At 38.7% G+C, this 21742-nt stretch overlaps 2 protein-coding genes across 2 annotated transcripts; both read right to left on the bottom strand.

The window, feature by feature from the left end:
- Positions 1 to 12533: 12533 nt before the first annotated feature.
- On the bottom strand, positions 12534 to 18436 carry LOC132311333 (uncharacterized). Its single transcript, XM_059809208.1, has 2 exons — positions 15476 to 18436; positions 12534 to 15257 (listed from the first exon to the last, which is right to left on the bottom strand). Exons 1-2 carry the CDS (start codon positions 18212 to 18214, stop codon positions 12666 to 12668), a joined length of 5331 nt encoding a protein of 1776 aa, XP_059665191.1. The 5' UTR covers positions 18215 to 18436; the 3' UTR covers positions 12534 to 12665.
- A 114-nt stretch (positions 18437 to 18550) lies between these two features.
- On the bottom strand, positions 18551 to 20294 carry LOC132313957 (uncharacterized). The gene is made up of 5 exons (XM_059812888.1): positions 20093 to 20294; positions 19794 to 19996; positions 19257 to 19704; positions 18815 to 19174; positions 18551 to 18738 (listed from the first exon to the last, which is right to left on the bottom strand). The coding sequence occupies exons 1-5, from the start codon at positions 20292 to 20294 to the stop codon at positions 18551 to 18553; spliced, it is 1401 nt and encodes a 466-aa protein (XP_059668871.1).
- Positions 20295 to 21742: the final 1448 nt, after the last annotated feature.

The following is a 21742-nucleotide window of genomic DNA, read 5'->3' as shown; positions in this document are numbered from 1 at the left end:
ATTATTATTTATTGTTTAATTATTATTTGTTTAATTGTGTAATTATTATTTGGTTAATTATTTAATTATTATTTAATTGTTTAGTTCTTTACTTGAGTTATTTGCTTTCATTATTGTATGCTTATGTGGTAATTGATTATGTGATTAAATGTTGTAAATTAGTATCCGTATTTAATATATATGTATCATGTAGATTTAGGGTTTTTTATATTTTTATTTTTCCTCTCCTTAGGATAGCTGGCTTATTATTTGTTTGTAAATAGAATTAGGTTTTTGGTAGAAGACTATAAATATAGCATTTATCTGTTTGCTTAGGGTTTAGACTCTATTCACGAACAGAGAGGTCTGAGAGAAAACAGAGAAAGGGAAAATTAGGGTTTGGCTAAGACTAAGGCTGAGCCAAGGAGAGAACGAAGGGGTGTTGCTCGTGGGTTGAACTAAGGAACAACAGAGGAGTTAGAGCAGTGAAAGATTGCCGAAAAAGTTAGGAAGACGACGCTGAGATTTTATTCTGAAATCTCAAAGACAAGCTTTATTCTTACTCTCTCCCCTAGACCTGTGTTCTGTGCATGCCTAGATAGTCTCCAGGAACTAAACGGGCATTAAAATTGATTAAGTATGCATGTGATTCAGAGTTTAACCCATTGTTACATGCTGTTAATTGAGATTGAATTATTGTATCACTTGTTTCGAATTATGTACTTTAATTATTGTTAATGATGCATACTGTGTGTTAAAAGTTTCTGGGATAATTTTGGGACATAAACGGATCTCTGGGAACCTAAATAAAACATTATAGAGGGTTTTTAACATCGTCGGAGATAAAGACGATGATGGAAAACGGGGACAAAGCCGGCTCTCAAGGGATGGAGCTGGCTCCCTAAATATTTTTGGCTGTGGCTCTCTGTGAGATAGAGAGCCGGCTCCATGGTGATGGGAGCCGGCTCCCTAAGGCATATAACCGGCTCCAAGGGTAGGGGAGCCGGTTCCCATTGGTACAGAGCTGGCTCTCAACTTTTGAGAGCTTGCTCTCTTGCTATAGGGTGTACAAGAAGTGTTTTCAGGCACTATTTGGATATTTTTTAGATTTCAGAATGGTTTTGGGTTAATGAATGGGGATTCTAAATAATTTTCATGACGTATTAGGATGCCATGATGTATAATTTTTATCTATATGCTAATGATTTGAACAATATGAAAGTTTAAATAAGTTTGCATGTTGTTAACGGATAGAGAGGATTTAATTGCTTAATCTGATTTTAGCAATTTAAATGACTGGGACATGATTTTTAAATCTATATTGGATACATAATATGGTTATATACTTATCAGATTTTATTATGCTTATTTTGCATTTTAATTGATGAACAATTAAACTCTGTTCTATCAATTATATGGATTAATATTCTGGATTTTAATTGATGAACTATTAAACTATGTTCTGTCAATTACATGGATTAATATTCTGGATTTTAATTGATGAACTATTAAATTCTATTTTGTCAATTACATGGAAGTTGTGGATTGTATGTACCGGTATGGGACGGTGGCATATTAGGGACGGATTAGTTCAAAATACTAAGTCCTATTTACTCTGGAATAAGGGAATGGATTAACATCTAAATCCTACTTATATTTCGTGTTAAGAAAATGAACAATTGAGCAACACTACTTTGGTTGTTGATGGATTTTAGATATATATCTATGGTACCACGACATGAGCTTGAGTCTCAGGATCGATGGTTAGGGAGCGTATATGCTTTGGGATGCATAGCTGGCTATGATGGTAGAGGTATACCCTGTTAGGTCTAGGTACTCATGCCCACCTTAGGTGCGTTTTGCATGTTGCCTTCTATTCAGATTGAGACCCTCTTTGTAGTCCAGTGAGAGTCCCTTAGTGTGGATATATATATTTATGGACTAGATAGTTATTATTGAGTTATCTAAGATATATCTGCATATTGGGTCTCTGTTTGGATTGTAGTTAGAGTAGAACTTGTTCGTGGGTCTGACCCATTATTATATTTTCAGGTATCGGGCGGTTCCAGTCTTAGAGCTTGTTTATGCTGGGTAGAGATGGTCGCTCATTCTTTCGACTACGTAGGCCTGCTATTTATTTTTTGTTTTGGAATTCTTCTTTAGTTCAGTTATTTTCAGTTGGGATTTTTATTAGGGGTCCACACGATGGATTCCCGAGTTATTTTATTATTGGAGCATTTTATGGAGTATGTTGGAGGATTATTTAATTAGCATTATTAAGGATTATTATTTAGAATTCTTTTTAGCCTTTATTATTTATTTCTTATTATTCTTTTTGTATTCTGTGTTCATTTACATACTTAATTGTTTGGTATCCTTCAGATCTGTGCTTAGACTTGATCACCCGTGGCTCTAGAATCGAGGGGTATCACACATTTTGCTCTGGATATTATATTGGCAAAAGCATGCATGCGTTTTTCATTCCTACAAATACAAATTTCAGTAAACGAAATACAAATCAAACAACTTATACAAAAAAATGAATGCATACTCATTTAACTCTCAAGTAGTATTGATAAATGATAAGTTACTACTGGCTACATTAGAAGAATCATGCCAATCTCGAGTTGTAGGTAGCAAATGAGTTCCTCAGCTTTCAAAGCTGGAAAATCATGCCCGACAACACAAGCTTTGCTAACAGTTTCCTTTCGTATGGCTTGATGATGTAGTAGGACTTCCCAAAGCTATGTTAAACTTAGCTCAGTTTTTATGACATCTTGTTTTCATTTTATTTTTTATTTTTGGTAAGGTTTTCGTGACTTATTGTTGCATTTACTCATTTATGGAAAGTTAAGAAGTTTCAATAATTAATTATATGTTGGGTAGGATTACTTTTTTTTCTCTATTTCTTTGATAAGCTGGGTGTTCGGGGCTTCGCTCTGACTGTAACGACCCGAACCCGTAGGTCAAAATCGTTAGCTGGGTCCTTACCCGAACCCGAGGTTACCTAGGTAATTACCTTCAATTCCAAGGTCAATACATCATTATCATATTATATTTATACCTCATAAGAACTCTAGAAAAGGTTAAAAGGCCCAGGGTTAATCATATCAAAAAATGGAACAAGGCTTACAAAACTGCACCATTTCCGCCGACTGAAGTGGAGCTTCGATCATCCGAAATGGCCCCTATACCGGTTGACCGAAATGGCCATTCTGGTCGGCCGGTTGTGACCCCAACAGTGATTACAGCTACTAGAATGATCAGTCGACCGAAGTGCCCATTTCGGTCAACCAAAATGGCCCTGCGAGCTGTGGAAAAATACAGTTGAATTACTATGTACATGGAAATGAAAAATGGTCTCAATAGAGACCTTGAAACTGGTCTAAACCCATTCCAAAGCACTGTAAGATGGTGTATCACATCCCATACATTCAAAAGATAAAATTTACACGTCCTTTACATAGTGCCAAAATCGTTTACATGAATTATACGATAGATACATCAAGTTTGCAATCTATGCAACAAAATACAACTACTAGCATCTATGAGTTTCATTACTAATTACAACAAATTAGAGTTCACTAGGTCCATTTAAATTTGATACAAAATAACAAAATGGTCCCATAGTCCAAGCTAGACCTATGGTGGAACATCGTCTACCACTTTTTTTTCCAAACCTAAAAAAAATTAAATAATGGGGTGAGTTAAACGCTCAGTATAAAGTGTCTAAGACACACCTCTTATGACCCCGTGAATTCACATAGAAAATAGAAAGCAAGAAAACAGGGTCATATCTCCGGAGTCAAGTAAAATCACTGTATCATCAACAAACATACATATATCCACCAACTACCAAATGCACCAAGTATGCCAATAATGTAGCATGCCATGCAATATCACTCCCCGTTTTCGAAACAATATCGTTTCAACTTCCAAACCGTTAGTGTAATTCGACCCAAGGCACCTCCAAGGCGTCACGAAAGGGGGAATTGGCTAACTATCCACGACCACAAGGCACCTCCAAGGCTTCGCATCCGGCCTAGTTTACTCAATCCCTAGTCCTCTCTAGACTACGCTAACACCACGGACTACTAGGCGCCTCCTAGGCGTCCGAATTTCACAAATCCAATTCAAAATCATTTCTCAAAGAAAACAAGTTCTGATTTATACTCTTCAAAACATTTTCCCCTTTCTTTCCCTATGGAATGCATGAATGCATCATGCCTAACACAATCATGCCTATGCATATAATTTCCATACTACAACCCCATACAACAAGCCTTAGGGGAAATCTCAAAAAAATAAACCACATGCTTCCATATTGTAAAATCTAGTAATTTACACATGATAGACAATTAATACAACCACTTAAGCATGCTATTCCATACTACATCAACTAACACATATAGTGATATGCTTCATTTACAACAATTAAGTCATTTTAAAAAGAATCAACACAAATGATCATGTTAGACAACAAATTCATTAAGAGAAATTCACATAAAGCCTAAGAAGTTATGAATTAGAAACTCCTACCTCCAAGAATGCAAAAACCCTAATTCCAAGCCATAGATTTCGAAAATCCTTTGATTAGCCAAATAAGAGATTGCTTACGTCAACGCGTAGATCTCAACAAGCTCTCCGATTTGCCTCAAACGGCTCTATCAAATTCCTTATGGTTGGAGAGCAATCAAATATGGAAGTTCAGAAGAAAAGGAAAATGAAAAAACAAAAAAAAGAGGGATAGAGAGTTCTAGCGAGAGTGAGAGATATTTTTCTTTTTTTGAGGCCTAAATGGCCTTATGGCCATTAAAAGAAAGTGAGTGGTGGGTACCTCCTAAAAAAAAATCTTTTTAACTTTAATTCTATACCACAAATCTAAATATACCCACACAATTATGTTACAACCATTAGTAAGCATTTAAAACAATTAATTTATGCACAAATTAATGATGCACAAAATGCAATGGGCCCAAAATAAAATTCCCGTACACGACAACTCCGATAGTGGGTCCCATGTGGGACCTTTTGGTCCAAAAAACGAAAAAAAAATGCCGAAGTGGCAACCAATACATTTTTAAGAGTTCTCAACTCAAAGAAACGTCCCAAACAATATTTTGACACACCCGGCACACCCTACGGTGTCTGGCACGCAAAACAAGAAAAGACAAAAATACCCTCCAAAAATTAGAAAATGGAAAAAATCGGAAACATTACAATCTACCATCCTTAAAAGATTTTGTCCTCGAAATTTACCTTCCTTAAAAGAAAGAGGCCCACAACATAAACCTCCTCGAGAAACACCCCATACAACAACAAGACCATGAACTCACCGACATTATTGCCTCTGACATCAGACGTCGCCAAACAAATAGAAACCATTGCCACTGTAACCCAATGCTCACCACCCTATGAGGGTACTCATCACTCAAAACATTGCAATGCAAAACCAACTGGTACACTCTACACTATACTCGACTTAAGACGGACATCGATCTACTCTACACTGCCACGAAAGGCTTCAAAGCCCGAAAAGAAACAAACATGACAACGTCCAAACCCAACTCATCCTTCAATGGACGCGCTAGACTTCAGACGAGGAACCCCTTCTAATTCCCAATCAATCTTAACTTTAATTTACACATCCTTATAAGACCAAACACTTACTATCAACCCTTAATTACACCACCTCATATCCGTACAAACGACTACCAGCCACACAAATCAACAATCACAATACTTGTCATTCTCAAGGTAATCAAACAATAATTCTGCCAACGGCTACATATTCATGAGTCACCAGAACAATAAGACAAATTATCCTATACCCAGGTCACAAATTCTCAAGACACAATCTTCAATAATCAGTGATCGTACTGTAAACCCTTTATCTGACACATGGTCCTACCTAACATACCTTGTCACCTAAAACAAATCATTTGAGTCCACACTGCCACACCGACACAATGCGTAAAACCGTGCTCTCACTGTTACTAACAAGTCGAAACAATCATTAACCTTTAACTCGACATCGTGCTAAAGAGGGATTGGTTCAAGAGAAATGGTTGGCCAGGCCATTCTCATCCTTAATCCGATCTCAACCCAAACGTCGTTCCTGTCCTCAGGTCCAATCCTAAAACATAATCTCATACAGTCTGTAAAACAACCATGTAATTCACCCACTATCAATCCATCGTTCTACGTAACCACAATGGCTATACAGCCACATACCTACTCTAAAATTCCAATCATACCTTAGTCACACAACCCCTAACAGACTAGTAATAACATCGTACCAAACGTTGCAATCATCGACCAGCACAAAACTCTCTAATGATCTTATAGTGCCCATACTAGGTAATTAATTCCATGACATGACTCAATTCAATTCTTACCTCATCAAAACACATAATACGACCATTTTATGCCCGAAACCTCAAAACCGAAGTCAATCATCTCCATTATTCTTCAACGGAACCCATAATCACTCCCTAGCTGTCTAACACTCAACAATACCAACACTTGTCCTCATGACACTGTTCAAATCATACAACAATAAAATCATCCGAGTATATGAATAACATCACATCACCTAATCATCCCCCAAACTGTCGTTCACTATACATCCCCTATCTATTACCGCTGGTACCAAATACCGGAAACATAATCCCTATTCGGCAACTCGTGCCGTCTTATTATTTCTTTAGAGAACTAATCGTTCCCACAGACAGCGCCAGCTATTGATGCGAAAATCCTCACGACTCAGAACGATGGCGTTTACCTGCAAAATAAAGGGACGTCACCTCGAAGACACCGGTGGGGTGCCGGCCGAAGACCCTCCGACGATTAAGTTAGTACTTGTAATCGTATCACATAATAATTATGTATATTCTCTCTAAGGTTTTTTCTTATACCTTCTTTAACATCTTGGTGCCCTATTTATGGCTGTCGATTGGAATCAAATTGATCCCGCGGGAGATCCGCTTGTGCGAGATCAAAGGAGATCGTTTATTGCCAAATTTGTCGGGGATAAGATTTACTCCTTTGACTTCCTTAAATTGTACCAAGGTTATCCCCACCCTGTTGAACCACGTCGTCATTCATTATTCTGGATAAGAAATGTCATCATTCTTATCCGAGGAAAATCTTTATCTTTGATAACAAAATATGTCGAAGAAGTCTGGTGGCTGGTCAAGGTAGGTTATTTTTCCCTATCATATGGTATCAGGTTGAGGTTAAGAAAGATGACAATAAAATTTTGAATGAAGATCACATTCGAATGGAAATCAAGATGCGTAAAAAAAATTAAAAAAATGAAAGAAGTGGAATAAAATTATGAATGAAGATCTCATACAAGTAGTAATAATTTTCCACTTATATTAACATTGATAATGGTCGTGTATTTTCAGATATTGTCATTGTGAACCTTTTACTGTTTCTAAATTCACTCTGGCTGGTTGTCCCGCCAATCCTGATCTGAATTAGGGGACACTTTCCTTCTATCCTCATGCAGTTAGGACTTCATCACATCCATCATGTCAGTCTTATAGTCATCCTTTTGTCCCTTTGCTCCCTTCTACATCAAAAGTTCAAGGCTTCCTTCTTTGCTAGACCCATAAGTTTGGTAAACCTCATTTCTTAAGGCCGTTTCTTTCCGCTTTTCATCTCCTTCGGGGCTTTTTTCTTTGCCATGAATTTGGTCCCCCTGGGTGACAAACGTCGGTTAAATTCGCCTCTGTATCCGTGGTCAATCGAGGAGGTAGCGCAGTAGAAAATGACTCATAAGGGACTCTCGTCCTCATCTAACTGAGGTGCCTAGGCGATCCCCCAATATTTCTCTTCTATGCCCATGATAGTGAAATATATAACACTTTCTATCTCTCTTGCAGGCCCCCGTATTTCATCTTTGTTTTTGAAGCTAGAAAATGTCCATCTAATCTCAATTAATCGGAGCTTGCCTAACCCCTTAGCTTAGTAAGCATTCCACGTAAGCCGGTTCAGGTTTGTTCCCTCAGTTGTCAACCATTCATTTGCCTCAACTTCAATGGGAATCTGAGTCATTTAGAAGGGGTTTGGCAGCAGAGATTTTTAAAGCTTTGAGTCATAGGGATAAGGACACTATCTCGATAAAGAAAGGAAGCCTCCTGCTCTTAATACATCTTATGCAAAGCCCCAAGCACATGCCCAGAACAGTACACGCCCCGACACGAGCTGACGACAGCCATGTAACACCTGTATGAACATCAGTATCGTCCCATTAAGGACAGGTTTTAGATTGTTCACATATCAAGGGCTGGTAAGTTTTGCACGTTGTATCGAATTAAACCACATGCTCCACCACTTGTGTAGGCCCCCGTCAATTCCTTTGAGTTTAGTTTTTGAGACCGTACTCCCCAGGCGGAGTGTTTCACGCATTAGCTGGGCCCCTGATCTTAGTCGACCAAGGGCGAACACTCATTGTTTATGGCATGGACTACGTGGGTATCTAATCCTCTTCATTCCCTATGCTTTCGCACCCTAGCGTCGGTAGGGACCCAGAGAGTTGCCTTCGCTTTGGGCGTTCCTTCGTACATTTGTGGATGTAACCCCTATACACGAAATTCCATTATCTTCTGTCTCACCTAAGTGAATTGGTTTCGAGAGCATTCCGCCACTGTTTGGCAAATTTCACTTTCAACCCGATGAACAGTCTTCACTCACGCCAGATTGCTGGATTGGGTATGAGCCCATTGTCTAAGATTCCCTACTGTTGCCACCCGTGAGAGTCCGGGCCGTGTCTCAATCCCAGTGTAGCTGATCATCTGAAAAGACCAGCTAAGCATCATCGGCTTGGTAAGCCTTTACCTCACAAACTACTTAATACTATGAAGGCTTATCAAACAGCGCATGATAACTTTTCTCAAGATTTGGCCCGAATTGAAAGGAAGATTCCAACGCATTACGCACCCGTTCACCACTTTGTTCTCAACTCGCATCAACCTCATGGGCGAGACAAGCTAACTAAAGCTAGGAGAATTTTATCCGTCTCTTAGGCTCCTAGAAAACAACGTTCGACTTGCATGTGTTAAGCATTTAGATAGCATTCCTTCTGAGCCAAGAGCAAACTCAAAGATAAAATTAAATTCATGATAGTACGTGGTCAAAACTGGTGAACAGGACCGGGAAAAGATCAGCCAAGTGAATTAAATTATGTAAGAGAATGAAAGAATGAGAATCTAGAAAAGGAAAGTTCAGAAGCGATATCACACAGCGAGTTCAGTCATTTGACATCTATAGCTGACTAAACTATTTCAATTGACTGCCCGTTTTCTGAAAGAAAAGTAGGTTGACTCATTTCGCTGCTATAGGAGACTCTACTTTTTCTTTTCTTTGGTCGTATAAGTGTGGAAATTGGGTTTACAACTTTTCCAGCTATATTTAACATCATTTTTGTTGTTTTCTCTTAGTTTTCTTAAGTAAAAGGATGGTTAGGACAATTTTGTGGGGTTTTTAGCCCAACTTCCACCTTTGCTTGGAAAGATATGTTGCATGCATCAATCACTATGAAGGCCATTCCCCCAACTGAGTCAGCAACAGGAACTTGAACCAGGGATGCAAACTCTTTCTCTAAATGTGTATATAATGCCATTGTTGCCTAACCTTTAGGTATTGGTAGAGAGGACCTTATTTAATGAAATGGGTTACGAACACGTAGCTTCACTGTTTCCAATGTGTTAACAGTTCCACTTTTTTGTTAGCCAGGATTGCTCATTTGTATCGTCAATAAGATGTAGGATCAAATGCTTGTCTCATTCCGTTCTAACCAAGTCTAGTGGAAGATGTAGGTTGCCTTCCGAACGAAGAGTAGGTACAGCTTAGCTTCGAGTCCAGTTTGATTTGAATCAATAAATAATACCCCGTGAACAATACAATAAAAGGACTACCCTTAAAAAGACGCAACCAATCTAATAAAAGAAAGAAACTAAACTATAGGAAATGGAATCTAAATGTAATTACAACAGACTTCTGCCGAAAGCATTACAAAAGCTAACCTGCGGACAGCGTAAGTTGGACTGCTCCATATATTCTTACTGAATTCATGGTTTTATCTTTTGAAAGGTGCGATTGAGACTAAGCTAAATAAGTGGCAAAAGCATGAGTGAGCTCTCACTCTGATAGATGGATGATAGTGGCTTTTTTTGCTAACCAACGTGTCTTGATCAACAGGTATAGAGGTTTGTTCCGGGCAAACCACTTTTCATTCCAGGAGTTCTAACATTGACTGAGCTCATATAAGTTCTGTAGTTTTTTTGTCGTCTCTTTACCCTTGTTAACCTTTAAGTTCTAAATCCGTTATCATAGCGAAGGAGATGACGAGTTGGATAGACCAACTTATAAATAGCTTTCTTTGTGTGCGGCCAAAACATGTAATACGTTTGAAGGTGGTGCGTCTAGTGGTGATAGGAGATGCTGTAGGACTGACAATATCTTCGTTGTCATCTTCATGTCCATGGAAATCGACCTTGAGATCATCCAAAGAAAGAGTAGCAAAGAAACTAGAAAACGATTCATTTGGAAGCATTCAACAAAAGAAAGGCCAACTTCGGGGTTAAGGCACCTCTAGGTAAATTCCTTATCTAGTTGTTGTTTTGACGAAATCCCTTTCCCCATGGAAAGGTGAAAGTCCAAGCTCTAAATCTGGGCTAGGGCAATCAATCCTATCAAGCAGGGCTAGCAAGGCTATAAGGCGGTTAGTAGAATACCTAAAGTGGAATAATTCTTAAGAAAAGGTTTGGGATCGAGCAAAGTTCAAGATAAACAAGTAGCCTTTGCATGATGTCATCTTTCTTAATTAAGGGCATGTTTTAAGCATTTAGCTTCTTTCTGAGCCAGGACTACCCACTGTTATAAATCCCCCAAGGTCGTCTTCAATCTCCTATCAACTCAAAATGTCTATACTCCGTCAAAAATAATTTATTTTCCTACAGTCACTTTATTAGTGTACAGTGATAAGTAGGGTCGTACCTAAGGGAATGCGTTGGTCAACTAATCTGAATCCAAGTTAATTTAAATCTACACACTTAAGAAAATAGATTGCTTGAAAAGTTGATTTTGAAATAAACAATTAAAATAAAACAAAAATAAAAATAATAAAAGACAAAAGTTATGTAACCAACTTCATCACAAATCTCATAACAATGACTAATCATATCTAACATAGGAAAATTCAATCTATGTATGATTATGATTCGTGTGGCTATAAGCACACAATGATATCACTAAGAAGATAAATGCACATATAACCAAAAGCTAAGTATAACCTATCTTCGGTTGGCACGAACCGTTTACCTAATTACATTACTCTAAGGTTGTAGTACAGTCCGTCTTCCCTAGGCACGGTCTATCAAATCCCTTGCACCGCATGGGACAGCAGGGGAATTTACTTCAGAGGATTTGCGCCCGGAGAGGATTAGGTTTTGAAGAGAAAAAGAGAGACACATCTTAAGTCAGGCTCGATAGTGTTTCACAATCAGAAAAATTCGAGTGTTATTGTTTTCACAAGATTATTTTATTTGGTAAAATGTTTACTTGAATTCAGAGTAACCAAACACTAAAAAATGAATAAAATATTTTAGTTTAGATGGAGCTTAATTGTCAATGGGATTTTGATTTTTAATGAAGAGTTACCCATGTAAATAATTTCGTAAAGCAGTCTAAGGACAAGCAGTCAAACGAAGAAGTGTTATTTTCTAATATTTTTTTTGCTGATCATTCAATACGAGCTGATTGGAAAATTTCCAAAAACTTTCCTGACGAAGAAGTGTTATTTTCTAATTTTAATTTATTGAATTTTTTTTTTTGGATTTTATACTTCTCTCCATAATAGAATTTCAAGTACATAAACCAGTGGAGTGCATTGCACATTCGTTTTTACAGGGTGTGTTGATAATATAAATGTTTTAATATCAATATACATTTTATCTATTATTATTTTTATTATTATTTTTTAATTTTTTTAATTTATTTTTTTTGTCTTCTAGCTCTTCATACCACAATTTTAAATACACAACTAATAATATCTATTACATGTTCTTTCTTGCTAGGCGTGTAACTATAATATAAACATACTAGTTCTTCTTGAAGTATTTTTTTTTAGTACATAGAAATACTTAATTTTGAGTTCTATAAAGAAATAAAATTATACATAAAAATATCACATTATATTTCTCTTCATTATAGGAATAGGACTCTTAAGATACATCAACTAAACCAATTCAGAAGTTTTCCCTAAATAATCTAATTCACTCAAACTTCTATTCTCTTCTAGAATACTACAAGAAAATAATTAATCTTATATTTTTCTTCTAAAAACATTCACGTATGAACATAAGTAATTATTTGCAGCCATATTGGGTGAAGATAGTCCCACAAATATCTGATCCATGAGATTCAACTTTTTAGGGGCTAATGCTGACTCCATCAATTTACATTTTTGGCAATAAGACCTGTGCATGCTCATATTAACGAGTGAATTCCCTTCTTCAAAATAAAGTAGAGAGAGAGAGAGAGAGTTTCAATAAATACTGATTTTTCTATAAAAATTATAATGCTAGCTGGTGATTTATTTGCTAGACCAGCCAAACAAGTATTATTACATTATAATCCAAATGGGGCAACTGGTTTTCAAATTAACTAATGAACCTTTACCTTGACTTAACAATTTCTTCCTTCATGGCAAGAGAGAGAGCACTAAGATTGCCCCCACTCACCAGGGTCACCCCAGGCATGGCAACAGCTCTACTCCCCACAAACCCACCTTCTCCAACCCTCACCTTCCCAAACTTGACTTTCCCTCCTTCACCTTCATATATGTGTCCAAACAGCAGAGCTTCCCTTCCCACACACCCATTCCTTTCAATCTCCACCATTTCAGGATTCAAAGTTGCCCCCATGCTATCAACATAAACGCCCTCACTCAAGTCAATCTCTGAACCCATGAGCTTCATCCACACCACAAACAAAAATGACCCACTTGTCATTTCCATGAAATAATCCCCAACCAATGTCCTAAAAGCCTGCCATATTGTGTCCATAAACACCCCTTTACTCCACAACAAAACAGTTCCACCTTCTTTCTTCTTTCCCACCAAAATCCATTTGGTCACAGCACATGCTAATGCAGCCAAAATCCCTGAAGATACCCAAAGCAAAGGAAGCAACCAGTGCAGTGGATGCTTCATGGTGTTCAAGTAAAGTACACACTTCAAAGGGCCAAAGATTACTAACCCCATGAGGTAATAAGGCAGAATTGTTTGTAGTAATGGTTGAACAAAAATGGCCCATGAAGTTTGATACCAAGTTCTTGCCAGTGTCACCTTTTCAGAATCCGGTTTCTTTAATGCTGCTGCCATAGGACAGCCGGAAAGATCCACTTTTACGTCCGATTGCTCTAGGAAGATCCTCCAGGCCTCTGGAAGTGGTTCCCTATTTCTCAAATGCTGGCAAGTCTCATAGATCAATGAACGGCCGTGATCAATTGAAGCACTCTGTGAGGATGATGTAGCCCGTATGACATCCACCTCGTGGCATCGGATAAAAGGATTGAAATTCAGCTCCTCTGACTCTTTATTGGTGAGGTTCTGATTGATTAATATCTCCCCAACATCGACAAAGGGGAACTCCCTCTCATCCCATGGTTTTGTGCAGTCAAGTGCAATGTCTTGGCAGGCTTCCTCACTTGGTACGGGCATAAACTGTAACTGGAAAATGTAGCGAACTCCTTCAGGGGAGTTTACTCGTTGTTGGAAATCTTCAGCGAGGAAAAGTAATGGCCTGTTGTCATTAGCGTCTCTAGGAATTGCGCCTGTTTCCGGAGGGAGAATACTCGTAGGCTCCACCTTTCCAGAGTCTTCACTGATCTTTTCATCAAAAGGCCTCAACTTGAACTTCACATACATCTCTTGTCCATCCGTGAAGCGGAAGAGCCTGCATATGTTTGAGTAATAATGCAGCTCGGTATATGAGTTGGCATGGCAGAGGGAAGTCCACACTGCATCGCGCACATGAGGGATGCGTTTCACATGTTCCTCCCTTGCAGCTAGCCCACACACAAGCCATGTTGCAAAATCAGAAATCGTGCGTGCATAGAATGCCTTGCCTGTTTTCAGTGTCAAGTCAAGGAGTGAAGACTCATCCCCAGCTGTTGTTTGTGAGAGTATTCTTATTGCTGCACCACGTGCATCGATCCTTGCATCATCATCTGCACTCAAGCTATTGCTGTGCCGAACTGTGACAGGATAAGTCTTTCCAGGGTAGAAGATCTTGTGATCTGGCAACCCTTTGATGTTATCATACAGTTTTAGAACTCCCTTCCCGCTGACACCAATTCGATGGAAATATCTTGATCTAACCTTAAGAGTTGTGGCAGCCAGATTTGCAGCTAGATTTCCAACTATCTTCTTATATCTTGTGTCCATCTCTTCAATCCTCTCATCCAAAGCATGCATGGTGTTTTTTATCATGACTGGAGTTTGAGACCCAATATAAACACCACCTCTCTGGAGAACTGAATTCATTGGGGCAACTGAAAGTGCACCAAGAATAGCATCTCTTTGAACAACTGAACCAGGGAGGACTAGGCTTTGACTTCCCACTAATGAATTATCCTGCATTTCAACTTTCCCACATCTAAATCCACCGGAGGAATAGAAACCAGCAATGATTCGACTGAAATCACCCAAATGTACGTTATCACCAATTGAAATCTGTTGTGGGTCCGAAACTGGGTTGATGGCTCTGATGGAGCAATGTTTTCCAACTTTTGCACCCAAGAGTCTCAAGTAAATGCAGAAGGCTTCTGTTCCAGAAAGGAGCTTAGTAAATCTAAGATGGCAGGCAATGAGAAGGCGGTGGCGAAGCCAAGTTATCAGGTGGGGTTGTTTTGTTTCTTTATTTCTGGCCAGAAAATGTGTCAAAGTGCTGGTGAGTAAGGTCAGGATCAGGCCATGAGCTAGGTAAGCAATGGCTACTGATAGAGAAAAGGTAGTTGGGGTAATGGCGGTGCTAGCAATCATAGTGGCATATGCAATGATGGTGAAAGGAAACCAGTGGAAAGCGCCAGAGATGCAGATAAATGCAAAGTGTTGAAAAGAAGGCATTCTCTGAGTTAGATAGATATAGAGGAAGTAAACAATAGTTGCTGAAAGAGAACTGAGTAAACCGACCATGTAGATGCCCATGAAGTGGTAAAAGGCCTCAAGTTGAGTATCATTGGGAGGTTCTGACAGCACAGCATGCTGAAACCAATGTAGAGAAATAAAAAATGTTATCAAATTCCGACTTAAATCTATTTTAAAGAGGCATAGATATGAAGGTGAATTAAAGAATTGACACAAGTTTTCAAATGTAACTTTAAGTAATCAAAGCTGTGTTTACAAGACAGCTTTAAGTCTTTAAACTTTGTGAATGATCAACAATTGTAGTAAAATTAAGATGGGAATTTTTTAGTCTTTACCTTTCGAACGTTGTTGACCTTGGTAGATCTGGAAATAGGCTTGTCTCCTTCTGTCTTTTGCAATGCTTGTACTTCAGCCTCTTCTCCTACAACACTTCCTTTCTGGATCACAGCGTAAGGACCAACTGAAGAATTTCGGCCAATTCTAATTGGAAGGAAACTCAAGATTCCATTCTTCACCTCATGGCTTTGGACCAAAACCCCTTCTGCAATCACAACCCCGTCCCCAATGGAAACAAGAGCTGGGTCTGTAATGTCAACAGTATCGAGCACAACTGATGATCCAATCCTAGCTCCGAACATCTGAAACCAGTATTTCAGGAAAACTGTTCCTCTCAAATGCACTGCCATAACTTTTGAAGAAACGTCTTGAGCCTTGTAAAGTGCCCACCATTTAACGAAATCAGTCGACCAGATGGAGATTTCAGGGGTCAGAGCATAATTTGGTTGAAGGAATGAATTCCCAAGCAAAGCAATACAAATGCAGGTTGAAACTATGCAAAGGATCCAAGCAAGAGGTGCAAGAGCTAAGCAAATCATATAGTCCAACCATGGACTGACTTTGATCATAGTTTGGCTGGAAGAAATCAAGTCCATAAAAGCAGAAATTGATAGATATGCAGGAAGGATCAGCATCGATGATACATAAATAAGAGCAACAAATTGCAATAGCCAGATATGCAATTGGTGAGATATTGAAACTTCAGTTACCAACTCAGCAGAACCAGTCTCAGATTCTGGAAGAAAAGATGGAATGGTCATATGTTGAGGTTGGGACTTCTTGACAAGATCCTCTGAGAAGCATGCCAAATCTTGAATGCAGGTTGCAGTGAAAATATCAACTGCCCCAATTGGCACTTCAAGAAAATCTGAAAGCTTTTGAGCTGCTCTGACCACTCCAATTGAATCAATCCCATAGCTTACCAGGTTCTCAGTTGTAGAGATATTATCAACAGCAATCCCTGTCTGCTCCGAAACCAGCCTCTTTAGGAACTCTACAATTTCTTTGTTACTCAATCTGGGCCTTGGTGGAAGAGCACCTTTCCCCAACTGAGGTCGAGGTGTTTTTCCCTCCCTACATGTGCCGGTAGTGAAAGAACGAACAAGTGATCTTTTTGAAATAATTGGCTCAGGAACTAAATTCAGCGTTCCTTCAGTAAACTGTTTGAGGCATTCAAATCTCTTAATTTTTCCAGATGTTGTTTTACTGATAGTTCTGGGCTTGATCAGCTTAATGGAAGCCACACTGACCCCATGTTCTTCTGCAACTCGGGTTTGAATTTGCTCAATGATGTCTCTACTAACAGGTTTTCCATCTCTAACCTCAGCAACTACAACCAAACCAATCTGATCTGAACCATCTGGAACTGATATCCCTTTGGTTGATAAGATTTCCTCAGGAACCCCAATGACAGCACAACAACCTGGACGTAGGACTTCAGATGAGCTCTCAACTGTTTTTTCTACATCGGCTGAGTAAACGTTTCTTCCAGCAACAATGATAAGATCTTTGATTCTTCCGGTAATGAAAAATTTGCCATCAATTATCCGTCCCAAATCACCAGTTCTTGTGTATTTCTTACCGCTCAAAAGCTTATTTCTGAAGGTTCTCTCACTCAGTTCCTCCCTGCCCCAGTACCCAATCCCTGCACTTGGACTGCTGATCCATATCTCTCCTTCCTTTCCAATTTCTTCAAGCTCTTCACCCGATTCCGGCTCAACTATTCTGATGTCGATGTCCTCATCATTAGGATCCACATACCCACAACAGACCCTTCCTTGCCAGTCTACCAAGATGGGCTTCCCTTCTCCATATGCACAACTAACAAACACACAATTTTCTGCCAATCCATAACCAGGAGCCATCACCTCTTGGGAAAGGCCAAAAGGACCAGTGAGCTCAACAAATCTTTTCAGAGTTTTTTGCCTCACTGGTTCAGCAGCAATCATGAGGAAGATCATGGAAGAGAGGTCATAATTCTGAGCCTTATCTTTGTCGGATTCCAGTCTTCTAACCATGAGTTCAAAAGCGAAGTTGGGGCCAGCACTGTGAGTAGCCTGGTATTTACTCATAGAGTGAAGCCACAAGAGTGGGTTCCTGATGAAGGTAATTGGGGAAAATAGTATCGCAGTTCCCCCACTAACTAGAGCTGTGAAAAGTCCCCCAATCAATCCCATGTCATGATATTGAGGAAGCCAGCTAACTAGTACTGTCTTCGACGTGCTCTTGTATCTCTTTCGCATTAACTTCACATTATGAATGAGATTTCCATGAGTAATCATCACTCCTTTAGCATCACCAGTCGACCCTGATGTGAATTGAAGAAAACACAGATCATCTGCTGCTGGTTCAGAATGATCTTCCATATCTTCTGCAAGCATATTTTTGGAGTTCTTGGTCCAAGAATCTGTGTGTAACCATGGAAGATTAGGCCAGCGAGCTGACTTCCCACTTTTACCAGCCGACAAAATCAAATTCTTCACAGAACCTGCCCGAACAGCAGAATGGTAACCAATGGTCGACAGAATTGCCACTGCATTGCATGATTGAGCAATATTTTGAATCTTCAAAAGAGCTTGTCCGCCTCTTTGAAGTGGATCCGGAGGAAGAACTGGAACTGGTATTACTCTAGCTCTCAAGCACCCAAAAAAGGCATCAACAAAATCTAGACCTGGGACATGGACCAGGAGAACTCTATCACCAAACTTTATATCAGGTTTCTGGTTTCTCAAGAGCATTTGAGCGATCCAAGAAGCATTGGCATGAAGTTCTCCATAAGTCCTTTGGTACACCACATCCCCTTCTTCATTAATCCAAGAATAGAGTGTTTTATTTCGAGTAATTCTATGGCTTCCCCAGTGCTTCAAATATCCATCCAGGGTAGATAAGTCGGCGAATTCCACTCCTGGTGATTCATCTAACTCTCTGGGAATCCTATCCCAGCAATATGATTTCAGTGGAAACAAACTCTGCGGAAACAATGCTCCAATTAAGTAAAATGGGTGGTACTAAACCACAAATTTTCTAAATTCGTATTTCCTAACTTGCCATTGATCAACAAAGAATTGAGAATGTCAGATTACCTTAGCATATGGAAACATTGGCAACGGATCATTATTTGCGAAGTGCTTGCAGACAAGAGACATGGCATAAGATGAATTTCTCTCTGTGAGCTCAAATGCCATAAGTCCCCCAACATAGTAAGTGTTATGCTGACCTTGTAGTGCAGTCTCTACTTTGTCATAGAAGCCATCCTTCATATCTGTATTCAACAAAAGGGAATCAGCATCTACAAGCTTGTGGTGGTGAACTGTGTGGCATTAATTTATACAGTATACCTTGGCTGCTGACATGAGGGAAATACTTAAATCGCCGTTGTAAAACTACATTTTCAACTTCTCCCCCCATTCTCTGAACTGCATCAATTGCAAGCTTCGTCACTCTTGGTCCCCTAATATCTGCAGAGTTTCCGTAAGACCAAAACAGGAAAATATCTGTATCGTCATGAAATTTCTGCATTGCAACTGGATTCCCTATAGTTGCAGGATCATCCATGAATTCCCCAAAGTAATAGAAACCAATCGGCATATGTTCCAGCCCTTTAATCTTCAAAACAGTGGTGTAATAATCAACAATTTGTACTTTACTGAACAACTCCATTTCAAGCTCATTCAAATCCATCATCTCTTTCCTAGTTTCTGCAGAGACAAAGACTAGTTCAACATCTGACAAAACAAAAGGCAAAATCAAGTAGAAGCCTATGAAAATAAGTAAACAAACCTGCTGAATTGGAATGCGGTGATCGGTAAGTTTTTCCATTATTATAAGGAAAAGCCCCAGAAATGATGATTTTATCAAATTCCATAACTTCAAATTCTCCACTGCCATTTTTGACATGAATATTGGCACCAGATAGACTGCGTCTGACTGACAATACTTCGGTGTTGCAGTGCACATCAATTGGCAAAACTTCACTAATCTTCTTCCAAAAATTCATGTACCCATGTTTAAAACGTCGAATTTTTCCAGCCATGGAAGTTCGTGTGAACTCATGAATGTAAGCATAAGGCACGTCTTGAACATATCCATATCCAGAAGCAGTGTATCCATAGGCCACAGATTTTGGAACAGAATGGAGTCCATGAACCTCAAGAAATTTAGGAGTTAACTCTGAAGCAAAATCACTCACAGAGTGGACCCCAATTCGACCTAAATCCTTTGCCTTATCCTGTGAAAGATGAATGAAGACTTAACTAAATTGTGGAGAGCTCAATAATTGAACTACTATCCAGCTCGGTACACAAGAATAGAAACTACCTGAAGTTCTAAAGTTAGAGAAATCATGGATATATAATCATCTGCAACTTGGATGTCCTGGTACTTTCCTGTAGAACTGTCAATGAGGGCAAGCTTGTGGGAGTCCAATTCGACTAGTTCAGAGCCAGTTTCTTTTGCCAAGTGAAATATAACCGGCGCACTGTTTGCTGCAAGAACTTGACCTCCAAGATCATAAATCTTTCCTGCAAGAGAAAAAATAAAAATAAAAATTCAGACATGTTAATAACATTTATAGTAACAAAACTCAGGCAATCAAGGCTGTTATATTTATTTGTTACCTTCAATTTCAACTGATTCACACATGCCACCAACACTGTGATATTTCTCGAGCACAGTGACATTATTGTAACCAAGCTTAGTTAGTGCATATGCAGCTGATAAGCCACTTGGACCACCTCCCACTATCCCAATTCTTGTGTTCACTGGCAAACATGGATGTCGATTCGAGAATTGATCGTCCATTGATTTTTTCAGGTCCATATTTTCTGCAATCGAGGCCTTCTATTGGCAGGACCTATTGAGATCAAATTGTAAAGAGAGGCTCAAATTCCATCAATGACTACTAAAATTCTAAAATAAATACCAGGGGAGTTCACTAATAATACAAGCCTTGGAACCAACGATCAAGGTCCTGTTTGTCTTGTTGTTTTGTGTGACATAGCAGAGATTTTCTATCGACTCAAATATTCACCGAATCGTAAACAAAGCGAAATCAGAAACCCATGCTAACCAAAAATCTCTACGTTCAAAACAAAGCTCCTAACAACAGATTACAATGGTAGAGACAAATAAAAGTATCCAAAACTATTATTCTGTAATTAATTTCTTCATCAAACAAAACGAGCCAACAAATAGAATCATTTTTATTACAGTTCATCCAAAGACAACACCTTTATCTTCTGATCCCTTTGTCTCCTTATAAAAATAGAACTACATAACTGAAAAAAATTAACCACCATCATCTTCTTGTGTTAAAAGAAGCTGTTCATCAGTTTGAAATACTAAAAGCTTATATTTTTCTTTCTTTTGTTTTTTTGTTTGTTTGATTAATAAGACCATTTGTATTGTTAAAAGTTAAAACCCAAGTTGAAGAATCAATTTGAAATTCAGAAACAGCTCAATGGGACACAAAAAATGTACCTTACAGAGAAAAACATAAACAATTGATGCTTCTTGAGCTGCCTCAACCTGCTTGCAACACTGTATATACCTCTCCCAGTAAATGCCATTGTTCATCAGAATTTAAGAAAACCAATTGGCATATGAATCAGGAACAACAATGACTCTTTACCTACTAACCCAACATTCTCGCTCTATCTATACACACACACACACACACACACACACAAACACACACACTACAAAAACTGTAAAACAGAGTTACCCATGCATTGAAGGATATAATTGATTAATTTCCCTCTACCCTTTTTCTCTCTCCAAGTATATACACAGAATACATAATAGATAACATGCGTCACATAGTCATTCATTGAACCAAGAAACAAAAACATATATATATATATTTATATATAGGCATCAACTATTATTAACTAACCTGAAAGATGATATGGACAAATGTGATTTGAGTAGTTGAAGTTCAAATTCACCTCCAAATGGCAGAAAAAGAAATCCCAATAGGCGTAAGTTGTGACGACCGATCCTCCACAGGCAATAACTGCTGAGCTCATTGGGGAATTTAAACAAACACAGATGCTTCATGAGTCCAAATAATACAAGACAAAACCAATCACTGTTCATCATAATCACTGTTAATCATTGTTAATCATTGTTTTACTATTTCTTGGTGAATCCGAGAATTCACATTAGTTTACGACTTGTTATGATGTAATATTCCAGTTTTATGCCGCCCAATTACACGTGGAACTTGTGATGTCCGTCTTTGTGACACCGTGGGAGTAATTTGATAC

This window comes from Cornus florida, unplaced genomic scaffold (genome assembly GCF_030987335.1).
Source record: "Cornus florida cultivar Cherokee Brave unplaced genomic scaffold, ASM3098733v1 CherokeeBrave_3.0.0_Hap2_Chr06, whole genome shotgun sequence".
Classification (NCBI taxonomy): domain Eukaryota; kingdom Viridiplantae; phylum Streptophyta; class Magnoliopsida; order Cornales; family Cornaceae; genus Cornus; species Cornus florida.
The sequence above is the reverse complement of the archived record's forward strand: the minus strand, read 5'-3'. Positions and strand labels throughout refer to the sequence as shown.

Coding starts and splice junctions, on each gene's coding strand:
- LOC132313957 (XM_059812888.1), bottom strand. CDS start 20,294: ATGGACCTGAAAAAATCAATGGACGATCAATTCTCGAATCGACATCCA. Junction 19,705..19,793: donor CTCTAACTTTAGAACTTCAG/GTAGTTTCTATT, acceptor CATCTTTCACAG/GATAAGGCAAAGGATTTAGG. Junction 18,739..18,814: donor CCCTCATGTCAGCAGCCAAG/GTATACTGTATA, acceptor TGTTGAATACAG/ATATGAAGGATGGCTTCTAT.
- LOC132311333 (XM_059809208.1), bottom strand. CDS start 18,214: ATGCTCTTGAGAAACCAGAAACCTGATATAAAGTTTGGTGATAGAGTT. Junction 15,258..15,475: donor AGGTCAACAACGTTCGAAAG/GTAAAGACTAAA, acceptor CATTGGTTTCAG/CATGCTGTGCTGTCAGAACC.